Genomic DNA, 22,568 nt, shown 5'->3' with positions numbered 1-22,568 from the left:
GCCGGGAGGCTCTGGGGCTGTCTCCGCGCGTGTCCCCGGCGCCGGGAACTCCCACTCCCTCTCCCCTTTCTCTTCAAAAACAAACAAAACAAAAAAGACTTTCAAACCTGTTTGGGGAGAGATCGGATGCCCAGCGGACGAGCCCCCTCCTTTCCCTGCTGTTATCTGAGCTGCCCTGTGGTTTGGGGAGAATCGGCCCGGAGGCCCACCCCCACCGGAGCCGCCGCCTGGGGGCGGGGCCCGCTCAGCTGGTGTCCCCCGTGGAGCGAGGGGAGCCGACCGGCTCGGGTTCGGGAGTCAGTGCCGAGCCGGCAGGGGAGGCAGCTCTCTGGGGTCTGGTGCCACCCCGGGGTTGTGGAAGCTTTCTGGGGCGAGGGGAGGGCGGGATGGGCTGGTTGTCTTTGCTCTGCTGAGGATGTCTGGGACTTGGTGCCACCCACGAGGAGGGGAAGCTGCTAGCCAGATGTGTATGTGGAAGGGGGGGGGCGCTGGAAAATCGGCTTGGCTATGCCCCCTCTCTTCTCTGGGCACTGCCCTATTGTCAGGCTGCTCGGTGGGAAGGGGGGCAGGCCACCAGTGTGCTAGGCTGGGGATGGGGACCAACCCCTCTGGAAGTCAGGCAGCAAAAGCCCCACAGCCTTGGGAGACATTTCCCTGCCTCTGTCCATCCTCTCTTGGATAGGATGCCCGTGAGCTGGCGTGGTGGGGTACCCTCCCCACTCACCTGGTGCCAGCTTCCTCTTCTTTTACCAGATTGCCTTCTGCCTGTGGGCTGTGTGCACATGTGTATGTATATGTTCTTAGAGGGACTTGTTCCTGAGAGCACTCCCCCACCTTCTGCTGCAAACTCCCCCTCGCTTTTGCTCCTGACCACTGTCCCTTCTCCAGCTCCCTGGGTGGGAGATTCAGGGATGTCTCTTGTCTGCGTCCCTGGCTGCAGTGGTCACAGGGCAGGGTCGTTCTGGGGAAGTAGTTTGGTAAGGGCACCAGGTCTTGCTGCAAAGTGGGCTCAAGCCCCAAACTCTCCTCCAGGGCCGTGTGCTCTCAGTGGAGTGGCTGGGCCGGGGAAGCCCCAGATTGGAGTGGAGGTGGCTTAGCACCTTGGGGCTTCCCCCATGGGGGGTGGGGATGAGTCTGGGGGAAGAACAAGAGAAAGAGTATTTGGAGCTGGAGGAAGGGGGGTGGTCAGGGAGGTTGTGGCTATGAAAAGATGTTAGTGCACTGGGAGGGGCTAAGAAGTCATTTTGCTTGGGAGGGTTGGTCCTGAGACGGGAACGGTCACTAGGGTCAGACTGCAGTAGGCCCCTGGGAGCTGAGGCTCTTAGCTTTGGACTTTGAGGGTGTGAGTGAACGTGCACAAAATGGTCACCGCAGGAATTTCCCTACGAGACTAGTGAGGGCACTGCAGATGAAGCGGCAGTTCTGAGAAGACCCTCGGAATGACTTGGAATGGCTTCATCTTGGCCACCTCCTCCTATAACCCCCAAATCTCCATCCTTCGTTTGACCCTAAATGCCCGTGCTACCATTCTGGGACACTTCTCTGGTCCACCTCCTACTCCCAACCATGTGGCAGCCTGGCAGGAAGCTAGCTGTGGGCAGCCCCATCCTGATCACCCCTGTGCCTCCCCCGCTGGGCATAGTCACCCACATGTGCCATGACGTGGTTCCTGCCACCCCATATGGTGTGGGGGAGAGGACATGGTCTGAGTGGCCCTTCAAGTCTGTTTTGGGGGCATTGACCCAGATCCCAATTAATCAGCTTCCCTTCCCTAAATACTTTGGTCTTAGAAGCTGGCTCTGTCCTCTGGGACCTTTCCCCCAACCTACTTCTTGCTCAGACTCTAGGTTCTCTAGTTCTCAGAACTGTGTGACATGAGGGTGGGGCCTGCTCCAAAATATAAAACCTCAGTGCCCAGTTCCCTCTCATTTGTTTGGGCAGCATGGTCTGGGGCAGAGCAGGGCGAGACCTGGGCTGGGCTGAGGGGTAGATGTGTTTGGGCCTTTCTGGGGGTCTGTTTAGGAGCAGTATCTGGGATCTAGGGTGGTGGGCATCTGGGGAAGGTAATCCTATCCCCGTGACTAATGAACATCTCCATTTGCCCGGCGCCCCACACCCCTTTCTGGTGGCAGTGGTTTTCGGGAGTGTGGGAAGCTGGCAGGGTCCCTGGCAAGACGACCAGGGTTGTCTTGACTTACTGGGTTTTGGGAAAGGAGTGTGGCAACTGATACCCCAGCTCCCAGGGCTTTGGCTGCACATCTCCTCTGATGCCTGCTGTCTTTCTTCCCTCTGTTTCCCTCTCCACCCTCTGGCTGCTGTCTAGAGCCCACACGGTTTGTAGGGGGATAGAGGGTGGGGGCGAGGGCCTGGATCTCCGTGTGTGTCCAGGGAGTGTTCTGGGGATTGGCAGGATTGGCTGAGAGTGTCTGGGTGTCCCTGCAGGGTGGGCGGCGTGCAGGGACCAGGCCCAGAGTGTGTGAATGTGTCAGCGTCGGTGTGTCTGTCCCCAGTCTGGCTCGGGTGTGGGTGTCTCTTGCTCGTCTGGATCTGGCCTGCCGCTCCAGTCCCCGCCCCCCCTTCCCCCCCAAGCTGGGACCGCCTGCTTGCTCTCCCTCTCTCTCCGCAACTGGAGCCTCCCTTGCCTGTTCCTGGAATTTGGAGAGGAGGAGGAGGAAGAGGCAGGCAGGCAGACCTCCCACACTCTAGCCCGCCTGCCTGGCATCCTGGGGAAATGAACTAGGTGCTGGAGAACTCAGGTTTCCCTGCCTTCTCCAGACTCTCTGACACTCGTCACCGAGTCCAGGGAGCCAGGTCTTACAGAAGGGCCTCGGGCTGCCCCCCACCTCCACCTGCCTGGCAGTGATGGCTCCTTCTTTTACCCAGCATCCTGTCTGCTCAGCCCCTGCCGGGACCTCCAGGCACCACTGTCGGCCTGGGGAGCGGGTGGGGGATTAGACTGCTGCCAGCCTGGCCAGCACCTGTTGCCAACCCCCAGCCCTGTAACTGGAGCCGGCCATGGAGGGGGCTACAAAATGACAGGTGGAATTTCTGCAACCAGGCAACCCCCCCCCACTGGATATGCTTTTCCCTTCCGGCCGGAACAAGGAAAGCCTGTCCCCCCCCCCAAGTGTCAACCTGATCCCATGGATGATGTCCCAATCCTGCCTGTGGGGGCAGGGCCTGGGAGATAGGCAAAGGAATGAGTTTATTACTGTTTGCCCAGTGACAGCCCCCCTCCCACCCCCACCCCCTTCACTGGCTGCAGAGCTGGCCTGGCCTTGTTTAAGTTAACTGAGCTCTGCTGCTCTGGGAGGGCTGGGGGGCATGGGGGTTGTGGATGGGGGTGGTTCTCTGTTAATGTTTTAATTGCATAAAAACTGGGAGCTCAGCTCCCGACCAGTGGGGAGTCTGGGTCTGGCTGGCCGCCCGGTTTGGGCTAAATATAGTCTGGGACATCTGCAGAGAAGGGGAGGGGGGTGGAGGGAGGTTCCATTCCCCCCACCTTCCGCCAAGGTGCCCTCGTCTGGGCGGGCACCTTGGAGCAGGGAGGGGGGATTCCTCAGCACAAAAGGCAGGGGAGAGGCGGCGGGGGCTGGGTACAGTTGGGATCTCGCCCGTCTGGCGGCGGGGAGCTGCCTCGGATGAACCCGGAGGCTCAGGACAGGGCTGGACTGGGGCGCCCGGACTGGATCCAATGGCTCCGCTCCCCTCCCCTGAGCTGCTTGAGGTCAGGCAGTCTCCGCATGTCGCATGTCACGGTGCCCCGGCCTGTGTCACTGTGACCCACTCGCTGTGTGCCTGTGTGTACACACCTACCTAGGAGTGGCTCCCTCCCGGCCCCTCCCCCGGAGCCTCTGTCCCCCGGGTCCTACCGCAGATCCCCAGCCCTCCTTCCTTCTGTCCCTCGGCCCACGGTGAAACCTCCAGCCCAGGAATCGAGACTTGAGAAGGGGAAGCTGCGGTGGGGAGTTCTCTGATCTCTAGTCACGGCAGGAAGCGGAGGGGCGGGGGGCAGGGGGGACCGTGAGCGGTGGCCGGGAGGGAGGGCGCGGCAGGCCCGCCACCAGCCTCGCACCCCGCGCTGGCACTGGGGGGGTCACCCCCTTCCGCTGGCCCCCGGCCCTCCAGCCCCAGCGGAGGAAACTTAGAGGACAGCTGATTCTCCGGGGCCCCTAACAATCATCATCACCGTCCCCCCCCACGCTGAAAAAAATGTCTTCCTGTCACGTGCCTGTCACTTCCTGTCCCACTGTGGTTCCTGGGATGTTTGTTGTTGGTTGCCATGGAGATGGCTGCCGTGGGCACTACCCTGGTTCTTGTGGGGAAGGAGCTGCCCCTCCCCCTCAGGCCCACAGTTGTTGGGGGGGGCACTTGGGGGACCTGCTTTGGGGGCTATTTCGGGCTGAGTGTGTGTGGTCTCTGATGCCCCGGATCCCCCAGGGCCCCCCCAGACTTCTGTCTGTGGGAAGGAGTCATAGCCACCTACTTAGACCAAATGTTGGGGGGAGTGTGACCGTGTCTGGCTGTGCTTGACTGTGTCTGACTGGATTTTGCAGACCCTGTGTCCTCCAGCCTGGGTGGTGCTGCCTTAAAGATGCATCATCACAGAGCTTCGTGGAACCTCTGCTCCCTATCTCCTTTTACCTTTGGGACCCTCTTCCATCTTGCGTTCTCATGGAAACTACCTTCCCCAGAGAGCTCCTCTGATTTCTTGGGGTACAGGCTGGAGTGGGAAAAGGCTCTGGGCAGGTTGTGTGTGAGTCCGGCGGTGGGGAGGTGGTGATCTGCAGACCATCCTCCCCCCTGCACACAGCTTCTCCCTGAATGTGCAGGCCCTGTGCTCTAAGGGGAAGGCCATGAGACTTTGTGACCCATTCTTCCCACCCCCTTGTGGGTTTCCCTCTTCAGCCAGAGATGGAGAAGAGAAGAGATTCCCCCTAGTTCTAACCCCCAGCTGGTAGGCCAGTGTAGCATAGGAAGTTCCTGGGGGGTCGATGGATGGGGGAGTATGGGGCGGGGTACAGTCTGACTCAGGCCTAGTCTGGGGTCAGAGCCAAAAGGATATCCTGAGGCAGGAGGGGGGGCGTTTCCAGCTTCCCTGCAGTCTGGGTCCCCGGGGAGGGGTACTGGGAGGGGGCTGGTAGTGCCGTGTCCTGCTGACTATCTGCCTTAGGATTTGGAATCTGGCAGTCTCAGCTTTAGGGCAGAGCTAAGGGGATGGGCGGGAGGGAGGGGAATGTTTTACACACACACACACACACACACACACGTGCGCACGCACATGCATACGCACACCCACACCCTTGTTGTGTGCTCCCATTGTGAGAGAGCTGGGCTTCCTGCATGGTGGAGTGGGCAGACGAGTGGTGAGGGGGCACTTGCCAAGGTGAGGGTGGGGAAAGCCCCATGCCAGGCTGGGAATGAGAACGGTGGTTTCCAAGCTGGGGGGTCCCCTTTGTCTGTGCCCCTTTGGTCCCCCATCCAGACAGAGGTGCCTTTGTTTGGTCCACACACTCCTGTGGTCTGGCTGTGGCTTCAGCAGGCTCATCTCTTCCTCTTCCTGTTTTCTTCCTTCCTTGTAGGGTGCTCCCTCTCCTGGGGGCCTGGGCTGGCCCCTGCCCTTTCACCTACTCTCTGTGCCAAAAGAAGACCCCGTGGGTTCTGGGTGGCCCCTTAGGCACTCTGAGCTTCGGAGGTCCCAAGCATGTCTCCCAGGGGCCTCTAGGGTACAGGAGTCAGAGGCACTGTTGTGCCCTCAGAGACCACCATTTCCTCCTCCCAGAACCTGGCCTGTCCTGGGTGTGGGCTTGTCCACTTGCCCTTTCTACTTGGTGCTCAGTTGCTGCTGAGCTGGTGGCACGTGGGTGTCAGGTGGTCCTGTGTCGCTGGGGCAGAACCTTGGGCCAGGTGGGGCACAGATGGAGGACACATCGCACCCACTCTTCTGGGACTGAGTGCTGCATCTTGAGGCAGTTGGGCAGTGGTAGCATCTAGAGGGTGATGCTAGACTTCAGCCTCCCTCCCAGCCCCCTCTGGAGATGTGCTCAGGGCCTGCACATGTTTGGGGCAGGTTTTCAACCAAGTCCTAGCTCCAGTGAGGCAGGTCTGGGGCTCCAAGTGTCTGGCAGAGAAGAAGTGCCCTGCACCTGTCCCAGTCTCAGCACAGTCCAGGTGGTCCCTGTCAGGCCCTGCCCGGGGATAGTGATCTCTTTCTCCAAGTGGGGCTGGCCTGGCTGGCTCCCTGCAGCTGGGACCCTGCTGAGCAAAAAGGTGAACAGATGACCAGAGCGGCCGGATTGTAGATTTGTCAGGAGGGAGAAAGGTGAAGAGGGAAAGAGGGAACAGTGTCATCACTCCCTAAACTTCCTGAAGATCTGAAGAACTTGAAGGAGGGGAGAATTGTGGCTTTGTGTGTGTGTGTGTGTGTGTGTGTGTGTCTGTTTTCCTGGAAAGTTTATAAATAGTTCCAGCCCACTGTTCTGGTTTGAAATGGGCAATGTCCCGCCCTGCCCTGCCAGCTCCTGGTAGGGTAGGGGGTTCAGAGGGGCAGGTCTTTGTTTCTACCAGGGCTTGTGTTCTTTGTGGCCCTCAGCCCCCGACCCAAGTTGAGCTGAGCTTTGGGTGCCATTTGCCTATGATTCATGGACTGTCTAGAATGCTTAGGAAAGCCCCTGTCTCCCCTTCTTTTGAGCTCCCCAGGTCCTGGTCTCTCCCCACTCCGGGACTGCCTGACTCCTGTTCCTTGGAAGCTGTTGTGGCAGGGGAGCCTGGGGAGCTGAGAGGAGGGAGTGTATGAAGAAGGGAGGCTGGCCCAGCAGGGTCTGGGACCCCTGGCTCCTCTTCTCTGGGGCTAGGAAAGGAAACAGTCTCTTCCCCTCCCCAAATCCAAAGGTTTCCCTTTTTTTGGTTTGTAAGATGAAAGAAGGGAATTTGGGAAAGGGTTGTGGTTGGGCCTCCACCACAGCTGAATACCCCTCACCCACATCCCTCTGCTCAAGTCTGGGGGGAAGCAGACCCTGGGAAGTGGGTAACTCTCTCTCCGGGGCCTGTCTATCACACTGCTCGGGGAGCAGGAAGGAGGAGCAGACTCATGGGCCAGGGAGACACAGGGTGTGGTGAGAGGTGGGTGGAGAGGGGCCCTGCTGCCCAGCACCTCTTGTGCGCCTAGGGCTGTGCTACATGCTTTCCAGACTGTCTGAAACCACACCCCCAGTTGCTGAGGGTGGCAGCTCCCAAGCCGGTAAACAGATGCTCAGAGAGGTTAAGTGACTTGCCCAAGGTCACCCAGAGTGGCAGAGCTGAGATTTGACTTTTCAGATCTCTTGTTCTCTCTCCCATCTTTATGGCTCAACCAGCTCTTGCCTTTTCCTAGGTGTGAGTCTGGGGACAGCTGGGGATGCCTGACAGTGGGTGAGGGATCCTGGCGCCTTTGGGGAGTGAGGGCCCTCCTTTCTACAGTACCCAGACCAGGCTCAATCTACTGGAGGTGTGGGCCTGTGGTTTTCTCTCCCTTGAGGGAGGGTGCACACGGGCAGTAGAGCTGGTATGGGGGGGTTGGATGTGGGTAGTTTGTTTTCCCTTTCTTTGGTGCTGGTTTCAGTTCTCTGACTGTGTCTTCCCTACCCCTGGGTGCAGGGAGCTGGGGCTCAGGTGCCTCCCCAAGGGTCATGGCTCCAGAGGGATGAGGCAGGGCCTGTGCTCTTTGCCCCTGCCCCCATCATCCCTGCCCTCGCCCATCCCTGTTCCCTGGCTAGCCTGGCTCTTGGCCCATTTCTGTGACCTTTACCTCCTCCCATGGCCCAAGGCCCTCCCCGGGGAGCTGAGTAACTGTGTACCAGAGTTTGCAGGCTGTGCTGGGTTAGGGATAGTAAGGCTCTGATGGGGTTGGGTAGGCCTTTCGGTCTCTCCCTGGGGTGTGAGTTTGGTGGGGCGGGGCTTCCAAGCTTGGTGTCAAACTCCATGTCAAACTCCTCACACTCGGGATCCCTGGGTGGCGCAGCGGTTAAGCGCCTGCCTTTGGCCCAGGGCGCGATCCTGGAGACCCGGGATCGAATCCCACGTCAGGCTCCCGGTGCATGGAGCCTGCTTCTCCCTCTGCCTGTGTCTGCCTCTCTCTCTCTCTCTCTCTCTCTCTCTCTCTCTCTCTCTGTGTGATTATCATAAATTAAAAAAAACAAAACAAAAAAACTAACTCCTCACACTCCTCACGGGCAGAGTTGAGGCATGGAGGTGGCTATAGTTATTTCTCCTCTGGGGGCCAGGGTGGAATGCAGAGGGTCTAAACTGGATTGACTGAATCTCCCCTCCCTGCCCCAGAAGCTGGGTTGGGATGCCTAGGTTCTGGAGTGAATGGCTTTTTGGGCCTTGGCTTCCCAAGCCTTACCTCAGGGAGGCAGGCCCCCGTATGGACCTGGACCCACCTGAGTGTTTGTCAGAGGGCGCGCCTCAGTGTGTGTGTTGGGGCCTGGTGCAGGAAGGCAGGTACAAAGGCCAGCTGGGCCGCGGGAGGGCCCGGGAATACGCAGAGTGGGCAACCGTGGGGCTGTACTTGTGTGTCTGCCGGGAGTTGTGTCCTGGCTCCGTGCACACAAGCCCCGAACCGTGTTCATTGTGTGGTGAGGCCCAGGTGTGGAGAGATGATATCTCTGGGTTCCCTCACGTGCGTGCCCGCACACACACAGGCTAGGGCGCGCAAGCATGCTCTTGCCCACCCAGACATGCTTTCCATAGGCCTGCGTGAGTGAGTTTCTGCGAGAGAGGAGAGAGAGAGAGAGAGAGAGAGAGAGAGAGAGAGAGAGAGAGAGAGATTGACTGTCAACGCTGATGAGGCTCAGCCAACCCCTCCTTCCCTTGCCTGGCTCCCTCAGCTTGAGAGTTCCCGTTGTGTGGGGCCCCACAGGGGTGTGGGGGGGCTGGAGTGGCAGCTGGCCCGATGGGTGGGGCCCCTGTTCCTCTGACGTCAGCCTTCTCAGCCTGGGAGGGAATCAGGCAGGGGCCTGGGGGAGGGAAGGGGGCACCTCATCCAGGAGTAAGGAGAGAGGCCTTATGGTTGTCATAATTAGTGCCAGTAAAAATCATGGTCATTAACAAGGTCCAGATTTCACTCCTGAGGGAGCTGCCCCCTCCCTAGCAAGTACCTGTCCCTGCCTCCCCCTCCCTCAGCCTGGGCCAGCTGGGCCCAGAAGTCCTGGCCTTGTCCACAGTGGCCTTGGCAGGAACTCCTCCATCCCAGGCATGGTGCTTGGCCAAACGCTGGCCGTGTGCATGTCCTCTGGACTCCAGGTCTGAGCTTGGAGCCTGGTGCTTAGAACCTGGGATGGCCTGAGCTTGGGCTGAGGGGTGGGGGTGGGGGTGGAGGATGAGGGGTTGGGCACAGAGGCAGTCCTTAGTTTGGGTCTCTGGGGCCCTGTTTCTTTCATTTTTTCCTCTCTTCTCTTTTTTCCCTTCCTTTCTTCTTCTTTTTTAAAAATATTTTTTATTTTTAAGTAAACCCTACCCCCAACATGAGACTCAAACTTACGGCCCCAACACCAAGAGTTGCATGCTCTACCGACTGAGCCAGCCAGGCATTCTCTTCTTTCTTAACAGCTTTATTGAGATGTAATTCACATGCCATAAAATTCACCCATTAAAGTGTACAATTCAGTGGTTTTTGTATACTCACAGATTGCACAACTGTCACCACAATCAATTTTAGAAAATTGTCATCACTCCAAAAAGCGCCCTCATAGCTATCAGCAGTCACCTCCCATTTCCCTTAGACCCATATCCTAGCCCCTGGTAACTGCAGCCTACTTTCTGTCTATAGATTGGTCTGCTCTGTGGACATTTCAGATAAATGGACTCGTCAGTATATGGCCTTCTAGAACTAGTGTAAGGTTTTTGAGGTGTGTCCATGTTGTATCAGTACGTCATTCCTTTGACAGAATAAGTTTCCATATAGGGGCACAACATTTTGTGCCATTGATGCCACATGTGTCCATTACTTGATGGACATTTGGGTTGGTTCTACTCTTTGGCCATTATGAGTACTACTGGTATGGACAACCATGTACAAGTTTTCGTGTGAACTTGGGTTTTCCTATCTCTCGAATAGATACCTAGGAAGGGAATGGCTGGATCATAATATAACTGTTTAACATTTTAGGAACTGCCACACCGTTTTCTAAAGCAATCTCCTGGGGATCCCTGGGTGGCTCAGTGGTTCAGCGCCTCCCTTTGGCCCAGGGCGTGATCCTGGAGTTCTAGGATCAAGTCCCATGTCGGGCTCCTGGCATGAAGCCTGCTTCTCCCTCTGCCTGTGTCTCTGCCTCTCTCTCTCTCTCTCTCTCTCTCTCTCTCTCTCTCATGAATAGATAAGTAAAATCTTTAAAAAGAAAGAAAGCAATCTCCTATTTTATTATTCCCTCCAGTCATGGATGAGGGTTCCAGTTTCTCGATATCCTCGCCAACACTTACTAGTTTTTTTTTTTAAAGATTTTATTTATTCATGAGAGACAGAGAGAGAAAGAGAGAGAGAGAGAGAGAGAGAGAGAGAGAGAGAGAGAGAGGCAGAGACACAGGCAGAGGGAGAAGCCTGCTCCATGCAGGGAGCCGGACATGGGACTGGATCCCGGGTCTCCAGGATAAGGCCGTGGGCTGAAGGCGGTGCTAAACCGCTGAGCCACCCGGGCTGCCCTCATTGTGGTTTTAAATGGCTATGTTTTTGTCTTTCTCTCTCTCTTTCTTTTTTTTTTCATATATATAATGTCATATATATGTCATGTATACATGTATAGGTATTCGTGTATAAATAAATATATCCATGCACATGTATTTGTGTATATCCTATACCCCAAGTGGATTTGATTTGAAGCATCTTTTTATGGATGCTTTTCTTTTTCCATCTCTCTCTGCTCTGCTTGCTGCCTCTCTGTCTGTGTCATGGCATCTTGGGGTTCAGCTCTTTCTCTCTCTGCTCTGTGGTGTTAGCACGTGGTGTCCTCCGGTCTCAGCTGTTCAAACAGGGTATGGATCTGTGTCCAGGATGTCGGGGCCGGGGGTACCCGGTCCTTCATCTTGTGCCCACCTCCCACCCCATCCGGGGATGTGGCTTCCACACACAGAGCGTGCAGGTGAACTTTGAGTTCGCTAGTCCCCCCACCCCTTCCTTCTCTGGGGGGTAGGGGCTTCCACCCTGGGCAGTCCCTGCCCTCCTGATACACTGCCCACCGGTGGCCCATCATGCTGGTAAGCATCAGAGGTGACACCCAGGAGTCCTGGGTTCCCATTTCCCCATTTGTGTGTATGGCAGTGGGCCTCCTCCCTGAGCCTGTGGGACAGACCCATCTGGGGTGCTGGGGCTTGGATTTTGGGGGGAAGTGGTGTAAGAGGTCCCGCTGGCCCAGGAGTCATTTTTCTGAGAAGTGCCAATGCTTTAGGGAAGCGGCTTTTCCTCCTCCCCTCCCCTCAAGCACACGGGTTCTTTGCATCTTGACCTCAGGTAACCCACGCTGAGGGGAGGAGGCCCAGCTGCCTGCCTGTGCTACAAGGATCCTCTGGGGTGGCAGACCCTGACCTTTCCCCTCAGGACTGTGGGTGAGAGGCCCTTTGTGGCTCTGGGCCCTGTCCTCGTCTCCCCAGCCTGGCTGTGCTAGCCTGCCATCCCCAGCAGTGTCTGGGCCCTGCTCCCGGGCTGTCTCTGCCAGCCAGGCGTGGTGCCAGCTGTCTACTCAGCCGGGTGCCACGGGAAAATCTCCGGCCGCCCAGGTTGGGGAGCTCCACGGGGAATGCCCGTGTCCCTGCTCCTCAGTGCCCACTCACCTGTCTTTCCTTTTTCTGCAGTGCCCCAGGACATGGCCCCCCCAGCTGCCTAGCCAGGGCCCATCTAGGAGAGGCATCGACTTCGGTGTCCTGAAGGCCAGCTCTGGACCTTCCCAGAAAAGTGCCAGCCTCACGGAACTGCTTGACCAAAGGACCAGCTCTTGGGACATCCCCCCATACCCAGCCCCCAGCTAGAGTGGGGGATCCAGGAGGCTGAGATTAGCCTGCTGGCCTTGGACGGCAGCGACGGGACAGAAGGGGGGGTGGGCTGACCACCCCAACCCCCCTCTGGGCCCAGGCCCCATGCCCCGAGAAGGGGCGGCCTGAAGCCCGCCAGAGCCTCCTCTGCTAGACTGTCTGCCTGCCCTTCTGACTGTGGCTGCTTGGCATGGCCAGCAACAGCAGCTCCTGCCCAACACCTGGGGGAGGGCACCTCAATGGCTACCCAGTGCCCCCCTACGCCTTCTTCTTCCCACCTATGCTGGGTGGACTCTCACCGCCAGGCGCACTGACCACTCTCCAGCACCAGCTCCCAGTCAGCGGCTATAGCACACCATCCCCAGCCAGTAAGTGGGATGGCAGGAGGCTCGGGGGGAGGGGACTGCGTGGAGGGGTGGCGGGCCTCTGGGCACATCTGTTCCTCTTCAGGCCACATCTACTCTAGATGGGGGGGGGAACCATCATTTGGGGTTGAGGGCAGTACCCAAGGATGAAAGGCTTGTAGGCTGATCACAGGGGTCATGTTTGATGGGGGGGGGGGGCAGCAGAGAGAGAGAGAGATGCAACAGTGCTGTTCCTCAGGGCTCCTGGCGCCCTCTCCTGTGCTGTGCCGTTGAGGGCCTTATAAATAGCTCCAGGGACTGGACACAGAGGCTGGAGGCGGGTAAACAAACCTCTCGACATTTGGTGGAAATGGCAACTCAAGTGAGAGTGGCACCCCACCTCCACCCCACCCCAGCCAGTGCCTCTGAGGGAAAAGGCTTGAAGGAGTAGACTGCCAGGGCGGCTAGACCCCCCCCTCCGCCGGCCAGCTCCGCCCACGGTTGCCTGGTGGCTGGGGCCAGTGTCCCAGGAGGTGGCGCTCAGCCTGGACTCTGGCTGTGCACACATGCATGCTCTTGGCAGGGCCTGTGTTTTCTCTGTGACTCCACCCTCTGCCATGGGGGTCGCCTGTTGGCTGGACAGGGGTCTCAGTACCCTTCCCCGGCTGGCTGAGCCAGGTAGTGGGAGGTGGCAGCAGCTATGGCCAGCTGGCAGAGTCCAGGCCTCGGGCCTGCCAGGCCGCTTACAGTAACTCTGGCCCCCAGGGCCCAGCTGGGCACCAGGCCAGGGCTGGTGGGGAGGGGGAGGAGGGAGCTGGGGCCTGGCCTGGGGCGGGAGGGGTTGGAAGCAGCAGAATGGGCCATGGACAGCCGGCTAGCTGGTCAGCTGCTGACCTGGGAAACGTGTCCCACCTCTCCTGCCGGGCAGGGACTGAACACCCTGCCCCGGGCACCCACTGCCCCTCCCACGGCCACTGGCAAGCCGCCTGGCACCACTGCCCTGTGTGCCCGGCTGGGCTGGGTCAGTGTCCCCTTCTCAGTGTGGGGGCAGCGCTCTCTCCCCGGAGCCAGGGAGTCTCTTTGTCCCTGGGGCAGGCCCTGGCTGGGCGCCTCGCTGCCCGCACTGGCCGTCTGCCCACCGCCACCACCGCTTCCTGGACCTCCTCCTCTGGCTCCGCCACAGCCCCTCCCTCCCAGGCCCCACCGGCTGCTGGAGCAGGGGCCTCCCATCTGGAGGGGACCCAGAGGCTCCCCCGCCTCATGGCCTGGGACGAGGGGGCAGGCAGGTACTGCGTGTTTCCATGCCAGGCCATTCACACTCCATCTTCTGTTTCCTTCCTCTCTTCCGTCCTTGCACAGCAGTGGCGGGTGGCACCGTGAGCTGGGAGTCAGGGAACTCTGATTTGGTCTAGTCTTCCAGTCTGTGCTAGGCGAATAGGGAGGCCAGTCGCTGGGTTCAGAGTTGCGGGGGTTTGGGTGCGCATATCTGTGGTTCCTTGTGTCTACAGGGACTGGACTTTGTATTCTTGGCTGGGGTGAAACTGGAGCATCTACTTCCTGCCAGGGTGGGATTTTTAGGGAGGGAGAAGACAGAGGCTCAGAACCTGGTACCTGGGGATAACTTGTCCTTCCTCCGGTGATGGGAACAGAGCCCCAGACACTGCTCAGAGTTGGAAGGGCCTGGGGCCTGGCCTGGGTTCTTGCCTACTCTGTGTCAGGCGAGCAAATGCCATGCCCTCCTCTCAGTGTTGCAAGCTTCTTCCTCTTTCTTAGAGGTGGGGAGGGTTTCCGGGTCCCCCACTTCCCACCCTGGTAACCTTCTCCCCTCAGGGTGGGGTGCCCACATTTCAGGCAAGTGGAGCCTTCTCTGGCTTTCCCCACCCAGGTTAGGCAATGCCCCTTTCCTGCTCCCGCCCCCTGTGAGTGTGTGGGTTTCCCTGCCCTCCCCTCTTCCTAGTAAACAACTTCTCTTCCTCCCCAGGCCCCTAGCTTCTGAGCTTCTCCCTGACCTTCTCCTCTGTGACCAGAGGTGTAGCCACGGGCCTCAGGGAGCCATGCATCTCTCTCCTTCTGGTGCAGGGCCGGGTGGCCTGGTGACCCAAGCTCCTCATTCCTGGATAGCGAAGCATGACAGATCAAAATTCCCATGTGTTGGAAATGGAGGCAGCTTCATTTCCCTGCTCTCCCCTTGGGGCTGGTGCCCAGGGTCAGGCAGCTACTAGGAGAGGTAGACCTTGGCGGCCCCCATTCCTGCAGGGTGCAACGGTCACCCTTTTCATAGGAAACCTCACAGATGAGGATCCTTCCTCCCACTTTCTACCAATAAAGATGTTTGGATAATCCCTCCTCCCTTTCCCATTCCTCTTCCCACATGAGGAGGAGGCTGGACCTTGGATGTCTTGGGTGTCCCCTTCAGAGATGCGGTAGTCTGTGGAGTGACAGGTCCAGGTCACTGTGGGTAGGGGTGGGTATTAGTCTTCCTCGGGTCAGGGAGCCAGAACGGGAGGCCCAGAGAGATAGTACAGGATTCCCTGCCCACCTCCTTAGAGCCCCTGGGGCTTGATATCTGAGGACTGCTATTTACTATGAAGGGTTGGGATTCTGTGTGCATTGTGAGGAGGGTCAGGGTTGTGTGTGTTTTAGGAGTGTTTGGGGGGGTGGTCAAGGCTGAGTGTGTGTTGGGAAGGGGGTTAATGGTTTGTATGTTGGGGGTGAGGAGGTCAGAGGGTCGAGTGTGTTTTGGGAGAATCAAATCCAGAGCCAGGGAGGGGGTGTCTGTTTGTGTGCTGGTGGGGGCTGTGACTTAGGGCAGAGAGAGTCTTTAAGGGGGAGAGGTGTGTGGATTGTGCTCTGTGTTTGGGGAAGCCAGGGTCTCTCGTTCTTACTGCCAGACTGGGCTGGAGAGGAAACTGGCCTGCCTTTTTGGTTGCTTTACTCCAGGAATTCCAGGCAGGTGTAGCTGGGGTTCCGGCTTTGCCACTACTACAGAGGATCACCTCTCTGAGTGCATTTCCTAGTCTGTAAAATAAGGATATGACCAGAACCTCCTGCAGAGGCTGAGATTAGGCAAGATCGCCAACGTAATGCCCTCAGCTCTGCCCTTTGCTTGTTGCATCATTCCTGTCTCATTCTGTGCTGTCCGTTACCACAGCGAAGAGGGACCCAGGCCCCTTCTAGGTAGGGGTTGGTGAGAATGAGGACGGGATGCTAACATCTGTGGAGCACCTACTGTGTGCCCCGACTTTCTCTCTGTTTTACAAACCTTAATCCCTGTGATGTTGGGAGAGGGTCTTTATCCCCATTTGCACATGAGGAAGTGGCATGAGGGTGGAGGCGAAATGACCGGGTTAAGTGAGTGGTAAAGCCAACCTGTTGTCCACTATCCAGATAGCAGCTGCAGGAGGGTATTGTGAGGGGCACTCCTGAGTGGGGGCACCCCTGGGGAGGGACTGTGCCAATGTCGAGCCCCCCCTCCCGCGTGGCTGAGGCCCACTCCTGCCGGAGGACCTCCTGCCTTCCCCCGGTAGGGGGCGTCGGGAAGGCAGCCAAGCCACGCCCCCTCTTCTGTGTTTTGGATTCTGAAGGCTGGAGGGAAAAGAGGCTAAGAGGCCTGGGCCAGAGCTCCATCCTGTCCTGGAAATTGCAGATACAATCTGTTCACACCCATCTCCACCCCTCGAATCAGCCCGCTGCAGCCCCCGGGAGTTTGCAGAGCTCAGGAGGCGCCCTCCCCCTGACACTGTAGGAACAGAGTGTAAAAGCCACAGTTATTATTTTGTTTCAATTTGTGGGGTGGGGGCAGGGAAGTTGGAAGCAATCAGTAGAGGAGACCCTTTTCTGCCCAGATACTTGCAGTGAGGAAACTGGGGAGACAGGCGGGGGTGTGCCCCCTCTTCCTCTCCTCTGCCCCTCCCTTCCCTTAGACTCTGTCTTCCGTCCCTCCCTTCTCTCCACTCTTTCCTTGGACGGTAAGAGGGAGAGCTCAGGGAGAGAGGGTATTGCCAGCAATGCCTTTCCTGGGGTCAAGGATGCAGAGTCAGCCGAAAGACTGTTGAATGGGATTTTGAATGGGAATGGGCTCCTCACCTTTTATATGTAGCACTGATAATGCAAGGGTTCCCTCTGGCAGGACTCTGGGAAGGAAGCCTGTCCTCTTGGACCTGAGACATCAGGTCCACCTCCTGCTGTGGGCCACGTGCCCATGGGGATGTACCAGTGCAGGCCATGCCTGCCCATGGGGGTAGTAGCATCTATGGAAAGAGGAAGTGTTTCCCTTCTCCAGATCACTCTGGGGCGGTGCCCACACTACCTTCTTCCCCCTCCTCCTCCATGGAGTCAGGCACAGCCAGTGGAGCTGGGTCTCCCAGGCGGGACTGGCTAGATCAGCCTCTGTCTGCTGAATCAGATATAGAGGCCCTCCCCACCCCATTTTGATTTCTGGGTTGCTGGGAACCTCAAGCAGCCCACAGACCAAGGCCCCATGGGCAGAAGGCTTAAAAAGGACAGCTGTTCCCGTGTGGCCTTGGGCAGGTCACCCGTCCTCTGAGTCTGTAGCCTCCTCTTTAAAGCAAGACTCTTAATGCGTTCCTGGCTGGATGAGTTGCTCTGAGGCCACGGTGACCTGCTGGCTGATGAGAGCCTGGGTGAGCTTCAAGTACCCTGCAAGAGTAGCAATGACGAGGCGGATGGAGCTCGGCAGTGTCTTGGGGGCTAGCCACCCTGTACTGGAACCCAATGTCTGTCTGGCTCCAGGCCGCATGGTTTCTGGTTTGTTTTCCCCTCCAGATGGGGTTGGGGACAGGAAGGGGCCTGGCACAGGTGGGGGCCAGTTTAGTTCAGCCCACACCTGCTGAGGGCCTCTAAGCACTCAGCCCTGGAGGAACTATGGGGACTGTGACAAAGGAGCAGCAGAGGACGATGGGTCTCAGGCCTGCAGGCAGCTGTCCCTTCCTTTCCCTGTCTTCTGCCCAGGACACTGTGTGCTTCTCTGACCTGCCTCATGACCTTGCTGTTGCCCGCAGACAACAGGTATCTCCCCCTGGACCTCTCTCTTTCTCCAGCTCCAGAAATCCTCTCCATCCTTTAAGGAACATCCTGAACACTATCTCTTTCCAGAAATTTTCACAGATGTTCCCCCTTCCTCATGACACTCTCACGCCTTTGAATGCCTGTGGGTCCTTATCTTTTTTTCTCCCAACACTCATCTCTCTACCATGAAATGACTTCTCCCACCCCACCCCCCATTCCTGCGTGAGCTATAATATAATCATTTGGGAGATCTTTCCCCCAGTTACCAGGTCTGTGATGGCAGGGACAGTTTCAGATCCCTTAGTACCTCACAGCAGTGACCACAGAGCCTAGCACATAGCTGGTGCCCAGGAGCTATGTCATTTGGGAGGAAAGAGACCAAGGCCTGTGGAAGCAGTCTGCCCTCTTGCCCGGCACTCATCCACTGCCCAAGGCTTGCATATGTGCCCCAGACCTCAGCATTCCATCTGCAGCCCAGACTTCACTTAGGTGGGACCTCACTTTGGCACCCCACAGCCACCTGTCCACCAGGCCAGTAGACGTCTGTACTTGGGAACAGTCTTGGGAACTTCGCTGTTGCACAAGCCACACACCAGAGTCCTCTTTGTTACCTCCTCCTGCTTTGTTTGTGCTGCCTGGACTGTTGTGGCAACTACTAACTGGTCTGTCTTGCCCTCCTACAATCCATTCTTCATACAGCTGCTTGAAGGATCTTATACCACTGTAAATCGGGTCTTGCTTCTCTTCCGTTTGGAAGCTTTCTTGCATTTAGGATAAAATGCAGGGCAGCCCGGGTGGCTCAGCGGTTTAGTGCTGCCTTCAGCCCAGGACCTGATCCTGGAGACCCGGGATCGAGTCCCACGTTGGGCTCCCTGCATGGAGCCTGCTTCTCCCTCTGCCTGTGTCTCTGCCTCATTCTGTGTGTGTGTGTCTCTCATGAATAAATAAATAATTAAAAAAAAAAACACCTTCTCTTAAAAAAAAAGTCATATTGAGGCCAACAAGCCCACCTGATCTGCCCCAGCCCACCTCTCCAGCCTGGTCTTGTGTCTGTCTTCCTAGTCTTCTATCAGGGCCGTGAACAAAGCATATCCCCCTCCAAGTCCCTAACCCCAGGACCTTTGCACAGGCTCTTTCCTTTACTGGGACCACATTCTTTCCTACTCTTTGCCTAACTTCTAAACTTTCTTTAGGTCTCTGCCTTGAGGTCCTCCCTGACTCTTCAATGTAAATTAGTACTTAGGTACCTGTGTTAATTCTTCAAAGCATACTATAGTTGTTTCATAATACCAATTACCTCAGTTTGCAATTACATATATATGTGTATATATACATATACGAACCAGCGATTGTTTGCTTAATGGCCATTGCTCCATAAGGTATGCAAGAACAGGCTTACCACAGTATCCACATAGGAGGTGCTCAGAAAATACTTTTTCTTGAATCAGCCTGGCAGGGTGGAAATATGGGCTTTGGCAGCAGAAAGTTCAAATACTCACTTGCCCTTTATTAGCACTGTGAACTTGGACAACCCAGCTAGCTTTGCTGAGACCTCAGTTTCTTTACATGTAAAATAGGAATAATGCCCACTTATTTCTTGGAAGCTGCTTGGGGAGTCAGTGACAACGTAGGTTAAGAACCTGGCTTCTAGAGGGACGGATGTCCTTCGGAAGCCTGTCAATTCCTCTCTCCTTTTAGAGGGAGGGAGTTCTGCTGCAGGGTCAGTGGGAGTAAGGGGATACCCTGTTACCCTGTCCCTAGAGGGACATCCCCGCCTTCTTGGGCCTTTCTTCCACCGAAACAGGCATCCCGAGGGCTTCCGGGAGGAAGTGGTCAGCTTGGAAGGCCCCAGCCCCTCCTCTCAGCCCTTCGTGGCTGGACCGCGCGCTGGGGGCCCGGGCCGGGTTCAGCCGCTGGGAGACACCCTGGGCGGGGCTCTGCTCGCCGGAAGCGCGCGGAGCTGGGCAGGAGAGCCCCCTCGGCACGCGCTGGTGCCCCAGCCTCCGCGCTGCGCGTCGGGTTCCGGCGGGCGCCGGAGTCACACATGATGTCACAGACAATGACACAAGCCGGTGTCTCACCCGCCTCGCGCCCGAGCCGCACAATGTCACACCCGGGACACCTGGCGCGCCGCGTTCGTGGCGCGAACGCCCGGCCAGGCGCGCGGCCGCCCTCCGCCTCCCGCCGCCGCCCTCCGCGTCTCCCGGGGCTGTCGCCCGGCGCGGGCGGGCCGGGGGCCGGAGGGCGAGCCCCGCGGGCGGGCTGGCGAGCGGGTGATGTCACGGGCAGCGGTGGGTGGGTCACCCGGAGGTGAGGCGCCGCCGGGCGAGTTCAGCGAGAGTTCAGCCGCATTGCATTAGGCAAATGAGGCCCGGGCCTCCCCCGGGTGGGGGGTGTGTTGGGGGAGGACGCCGGGACCACCCCCTGCTCCCCGCCCCGTCCCCTCGCCTCCACCGGCGCCGGGCCGGGGACTGACCAAACCACCGGGGACGCTGGGAGCCGGCACCGGGACGGGGGAGACGCCCGCCCCCCTCCGCCCCCCTCCGCCCCCCTCCGCCCCTGCCTCCGCGAGCAGCCGCCTCCGCGAGCAGCCCCCGCCGCGGCGCGCCCCCGGCGTCCGCCCGTCCTCCGCCGCCTCCTCCGGGGCCTCCCCACGGGCCTCCCCACCGTGCGTCCCCCCTTGTCTCCTCCCCCTTCCCGGGCTCCCCGCTCGCCCGCCCGCCCGCCACAGCCCTCCTCTCCCCGTCGGCTCCCTGCGTTGGCCCGCGGCAGCCGGACCCGCCGGGCAAGGGTTAAGCCAGGGGCGGCGCCTGGACGGGACGCGGAGGGACGGGGGCGGGGCCGCCGGGCGGGGCGCGCGGGCTCGGGGCGGGGGCGGGGGCGGGGGCGGGGGCGGGGGCCGCGGCCGGCACCTCCGAGCTCCGGCGTCTGCGGGCCGCCCCGGGCCTGGCGGAGGCGGAGGCGGAGCCCGCGGGGGCCCCACCTCCACCCGGAATCCTCGCCCCGGAGAAGCCCGGGAGCCCCGGCGGGGAGGAGGAAGCGCCCGGCGCCCCCCCACCTCCCTGCCCGCCGCGGCCCGCGCCGATCCCGCCCCCGGCCGGCGCGCTTGGGGCGCCGCGGGCCTCGGCCTCGGACAGCATGCGACTCGCCACGGGGCCCCCCTCGAGGTGGGGCCGCTGAGTTCCCGGGCCGCGGCCGGGCGTTCCCGGCGGGGGGAGCCGAGGACCCCTCCCCCCTCGCACAACTTCCCCGCTCTCCACCTGGGACCCGCGGAGCGGCCGGCCGCGTAGACGCGGGACTTCGGGCGACGGGCGGCCCCGGCTCCGGTGGCGGCCGGGGCTGGGGGCGGGTACGTGGCCCTCGCCCCCCAGCTGCTCTCCGCGGATGGCGCCGCCGGCGGAGTGAGGGAGGCCGCGCGCAGGACGTCCCCGCCCCGACCTCTTGTCTTCGCGGGGAGGATGTACGAGAGTGTGGAAGTGGGGGGGCTCACCCCCACCCCCAGTCCCTTCCTTGTGGTGGATTTTTATAACCAGAACCGGGCCTGTTTGCTCCCGGAGAAGGGGCTCCCCGCCCCTGGCCCCTACTCCACCCCGCTCCGGACTCCGCTTTGGAATGGCTCAAACCACTGTAGGTACCGGCCTCCCCCTCCTGTTGTAGGAGCTGGGCCAGGGGGGGCGGCGGCGCTCCCCGTCCCCCGGGGGTGCGGGCCTGGCGCGTCGTGGGGTCGGGTCTCTACTCTTCACTCGCCGAGACTCGACACTGGGGTGCCCTTCCCGGACGATTGGACTCTCCGAGAAGCCCGGGGTGCTATTTCTGTTACACCAGGGCTGAGGAACTTTGGGGCTTTCTCCCTTCAGGAAACGTTTGCTCCTCTGTCCTGCCAGCTGTGGCAGGGGAAGCGAAGCCCTTTGGCCCCCAGTTTATATCTTCCTGCTTGGAATATGGTAGCTTCTCAGCAGAGTGGTTCTTTCTCCCACCCGGGAGGGTGGGGTGCAGGTCCTGTCTAAGCTGCTCTGAGGAGGAGGGGCCTCTTTCCCAGATCCCACCCGTCAAAGCCTAGGGGAGAGCCCCCCTCTTGTGCAACAGCTGCTGCCCCCAGCCCTTGCCCTTGTGTCATTAGAGTTGGTGTCAGGGGACCGCTCCATGTCTTTGGTGTTGGCAGTGGGGTGTGGCAGGAAGGGGCAACTTCATCTGACACCCGTCTGCCATCCTAACCAACCCTTGCGTCTTGGGGAGGGGCACCTGTCCGTATGATGGTCGTTCTGGCCCTGGACACTTGGCTGGCATCTTTGAGGTTTCTGTCCCAGGAATGGGGGTGGGGGGTGGGGGAGAGGCGGCTCTGGTAGGAAGAATCTTCCCTGCTAATCTGAATCTGGCTTGTTCTCTGGGAGATGAGTTTGGTTTTTGTGGGTCTGGGGCTGCCTTGGAAATGAGGGGATGCATCCCTGCCAATCCAGCTGTGTCCTTTTGTTACCTTGTTTACATTTAGGGTTGGGGCTTGCACTAGGCTAGGCTTGTCCCTAAGAGGGGTGCCGATGAGAACCCTAGAGTCCTGGTGGCCTGCTCACCTTCCCACTGTCCTCCGTCTGGGTTGGGGCTCCTCTGGAAGGGAGGGGCTCGGTGCACCCTTGGGAGCTGTGAGTGCCTGGGGTGCACACCTGGGTGTGTTTGTACACAGCGGTGAGGTAGTGTACCTGGGTGGGAGCGAGCCGGCGCCTGGGGGCTATTGTTACCTGGGTCGGGTTTCTTCCCTTTCCCTGCTCTGGGCTCCACTCTTCCCTGGAGCTTCTCTCACCCTCCCGACCGGCTGCCAGGGAGGAGGGGTGGAATGGGTCCCTGGAGGCCTGGCAGATTGGAGAAGGTTGAAGGGTAGCCCCCAGCTCCTTGGCTCTAGGAAGAGAGAGACCTGAAGTGGAGAGACACCCCACCTCTGCCCTTCCCAGAACCACCTCACCCCTAGCCTTTCCTATTGTCCAGCCCCCTGACCTTTGCCTCTGGGGACAAGTGGCTGGGTGGCTGCAGGCTGCAGGCTTCCAACTGTGGGAGGGCTGGGAGGGTGCCAGTGTCGGCTGAGTTTGGTCAAAGGGGAGAAGTAAGAGGTGTGACATCCAGGACCCTTCTTCCCATCCTCCAGAGGTGGAGGAAGGTGTTTCTCCCCAGGGGGATAATTGGGGCGGAGCTGCCCTGGTCATTCCC

General features: G+C 59.2%; 1 protein-coding gene across 5 annotated transcripts in view; it reads left to right on the top strand.

Moving 5' to 3' along the window:
• The window catches only part of RARA (retinoic acid receptor alpha), a 43,870-nt gene that overhangs the window by 9,557 nt on the left and 11,745 nt on the right, over window positions 1-22,568 (top strand). For 2 of the 5 annotated variants that reach the window (XM_055316828.1, XM_055316820.1), the window contains exon 2: window positions 11,824-12,368. In XM_055316828.1, coding sequence (XP_055172803.1) covers window positions 12,191-12,368 — 178 coding nt within the window. In that variant the 5' untranslated portion in view covers window positions 11,824-12,190. Of the gene's footprint in view, window positions 1-10,695; window positions 11,230-11,273; window positions 11,578-11,823; window positions 12,369-20,318; window positions 21,000-22,568 lie in introns of those variants that run through there. The other 3 variants (XM_055316837.1, XM_055316842.1, XM_055316851.1) reach the window with 3 other exon arrangements.

The sequence above is a fragment of the Nyctereutes procyonoides genome, unplaced genomic scaffold (assembly GCF_905146905.1).
Source record: "Nyctereutes procyonoides isolate TBG_1078 unplaced genomic scaffold, NYPRO_anot_genome, whole genome shotgun sequence".
In the NCBI taxonomy this organism is placed as follows: domain Eukaryota; kingdom Metazoa; phylum Chordata; class Mammalia; order Carnivora; family Canidae; genus Nyctereutes; species Nyctereutes procyonoides.
This window is presented reverse-complemented; position numbering and strand designations above follow the sequence as displayed.